Source organism: Rhea americana, unplaced genomic scaffold, assembly GCF_003343005.1.
Source record: "Rhea americana isolate MKP2758 unplaced genomic scaffold, rheAme1 scaffold_597, whole genome shotgun sequence".
NCBI lineage: Eukaryota > Metazoa > Chordata > Aves > Rheiformes > Rheidae > Rhea > Rhea americana.
In genome coordinates this window covers 77,832-79,185 of record NW_028186753.1, presented here as the reverse complement: position 1 = coordinate 79,185, position 1,354 = coordinate 77,832, and the positions used below count along the sequence as shown (strand labels likewise).

Sequence of the window (1,354 nt, the reverse complement as noted above, 5' to 3'; positions counted from 1 at the left end):
GAGCTGCCGCAAGGGCCCTGTGCCCTCCCGCCGGCCTGCGGCCCCAGCGGGGTCCTGCCCCGAAAGAGGGCAGCCGCGCCGGGACCCCCGCGGAGCCCCTCCTGGTCCCGGTTAGCGTGCTAATCCCCACGAGCACCGGCAGCGCTGCCGGGCGGAAACGGAGGCGGCGGGCAGCACCGCAGGGCCTGGCGGGGGCCCTGCCCGGGCTCGGCGGCGTGGCCGGGGTCCCGCCGCTGCCCTCGCCAGGCCCCAGGGCAGAGGAGGGCCCTGCTTTGCTCCCGAGCCCCTTCCAGCCGGGGGGTGAGGCCAGCGCTGGCCCCGGCGTCTTCCCCGGGAGCTTTAGCAGCACGAAGGGCTCGGGAGGGCGTGGAGCCGTAGAGGAGGAGGAGGACGCCAGAGGCAGCGTTGTCCCAGTCTGGCCCGACCTGCCCACGGCGGGTAAAGGGGGCTTGCGGCTCGGCTCGGCCTCAGGCAGCTCCCGCCTGACTCGGCCGCCACTTTCACGGCTGAGGCTTTGCCAGGGATCTTCACCCTCGACCTCAGAACCGCCGGGGGCAGGAAAGCCCAAAGCAGTCCTGGCTTGGCCTCRTAGGAGCCTCCCTCCGACCCGGCCCACCTGCTGCCCGCACCCCTCGCAGGGCCCTGCCGTGGGGTAGGGGCACTGTGCCACCCTCCCCCAGGACCGGCAGTGTCCCCGCCTGCCGGGGATGTGGCACTGACCCCTGYGGGCACGGTGCTCTGAGGCCTCACCTCGAGGGAGGGCTTCCCGCAGCTCCTCTCAAAGCCGCYCTCCGCCATGCTGGATCATCCCCGGAGCAGCCAGGGCCAGGCAGCTGCCCACGGGCAGGGCTGGCTGGAAATGAGCTTAGACCTCATCCGCGCGCTAATCCTGGCATCCGAGGAGAGGGACTCGCACTGATCCCAGGGCAGCTGCGCACCTGCCCGCGCCTCCCTCCTGCGGTGCCATGTATAGGAAATGGCGAGTGCTGTGCTGAATCTCAGCTCTAATTTGATTACGCTAGCGTGCTAATTTAAGATACAACGTAGGAATAGTCCTTAACATATGACTAGTCTCTACTGCACACCATCCCCGTGGGGGGACACAGGGCCCTGTCCTGTCCCGATGTGGGGACGCTGCGGGGGGGACACAGTGCCCAGCGAGCCCAGACGTGCCCCATGTTGGGACGCGGGGACCCAGCACAGCACAGCCGAGCCCAGCACTGGGATGGCATGAAGGGACGTGGCACCGGCCGCGCTGCGCGCCGCCCCCCCCGGCGTGTCTTGGGCCTCGCGGGCCGCCGTCGCGTGCGGCTTGCCCGCAGCCAACATGGCGGCTGGGCGGCCTCACCCTCCC

General features: G+C 70.5%; 1 protein-coding gene across 1 annotated transcript in view; it reads right to left on the bottom strand.

Annotated features, from left to right (window-relative positions):
* CCDC142 (coiled-coil domain containing 142) overlaps nucleotides 1-798 on the bottom strand; it is a 7,075-nt gene extending 6,277 nt beyond the window's left edge. Inside the window, 1 exon segment of the mRNA XM_085319547.1 lies at nucleotides 751-798. Coding sequence (XP_085175673.1) covers nucleotides 751-798 — 48 coding nt within the window.
* Between the last annotated feature and the right edge of the window lie 556 nt (nucleotides 799-1,354).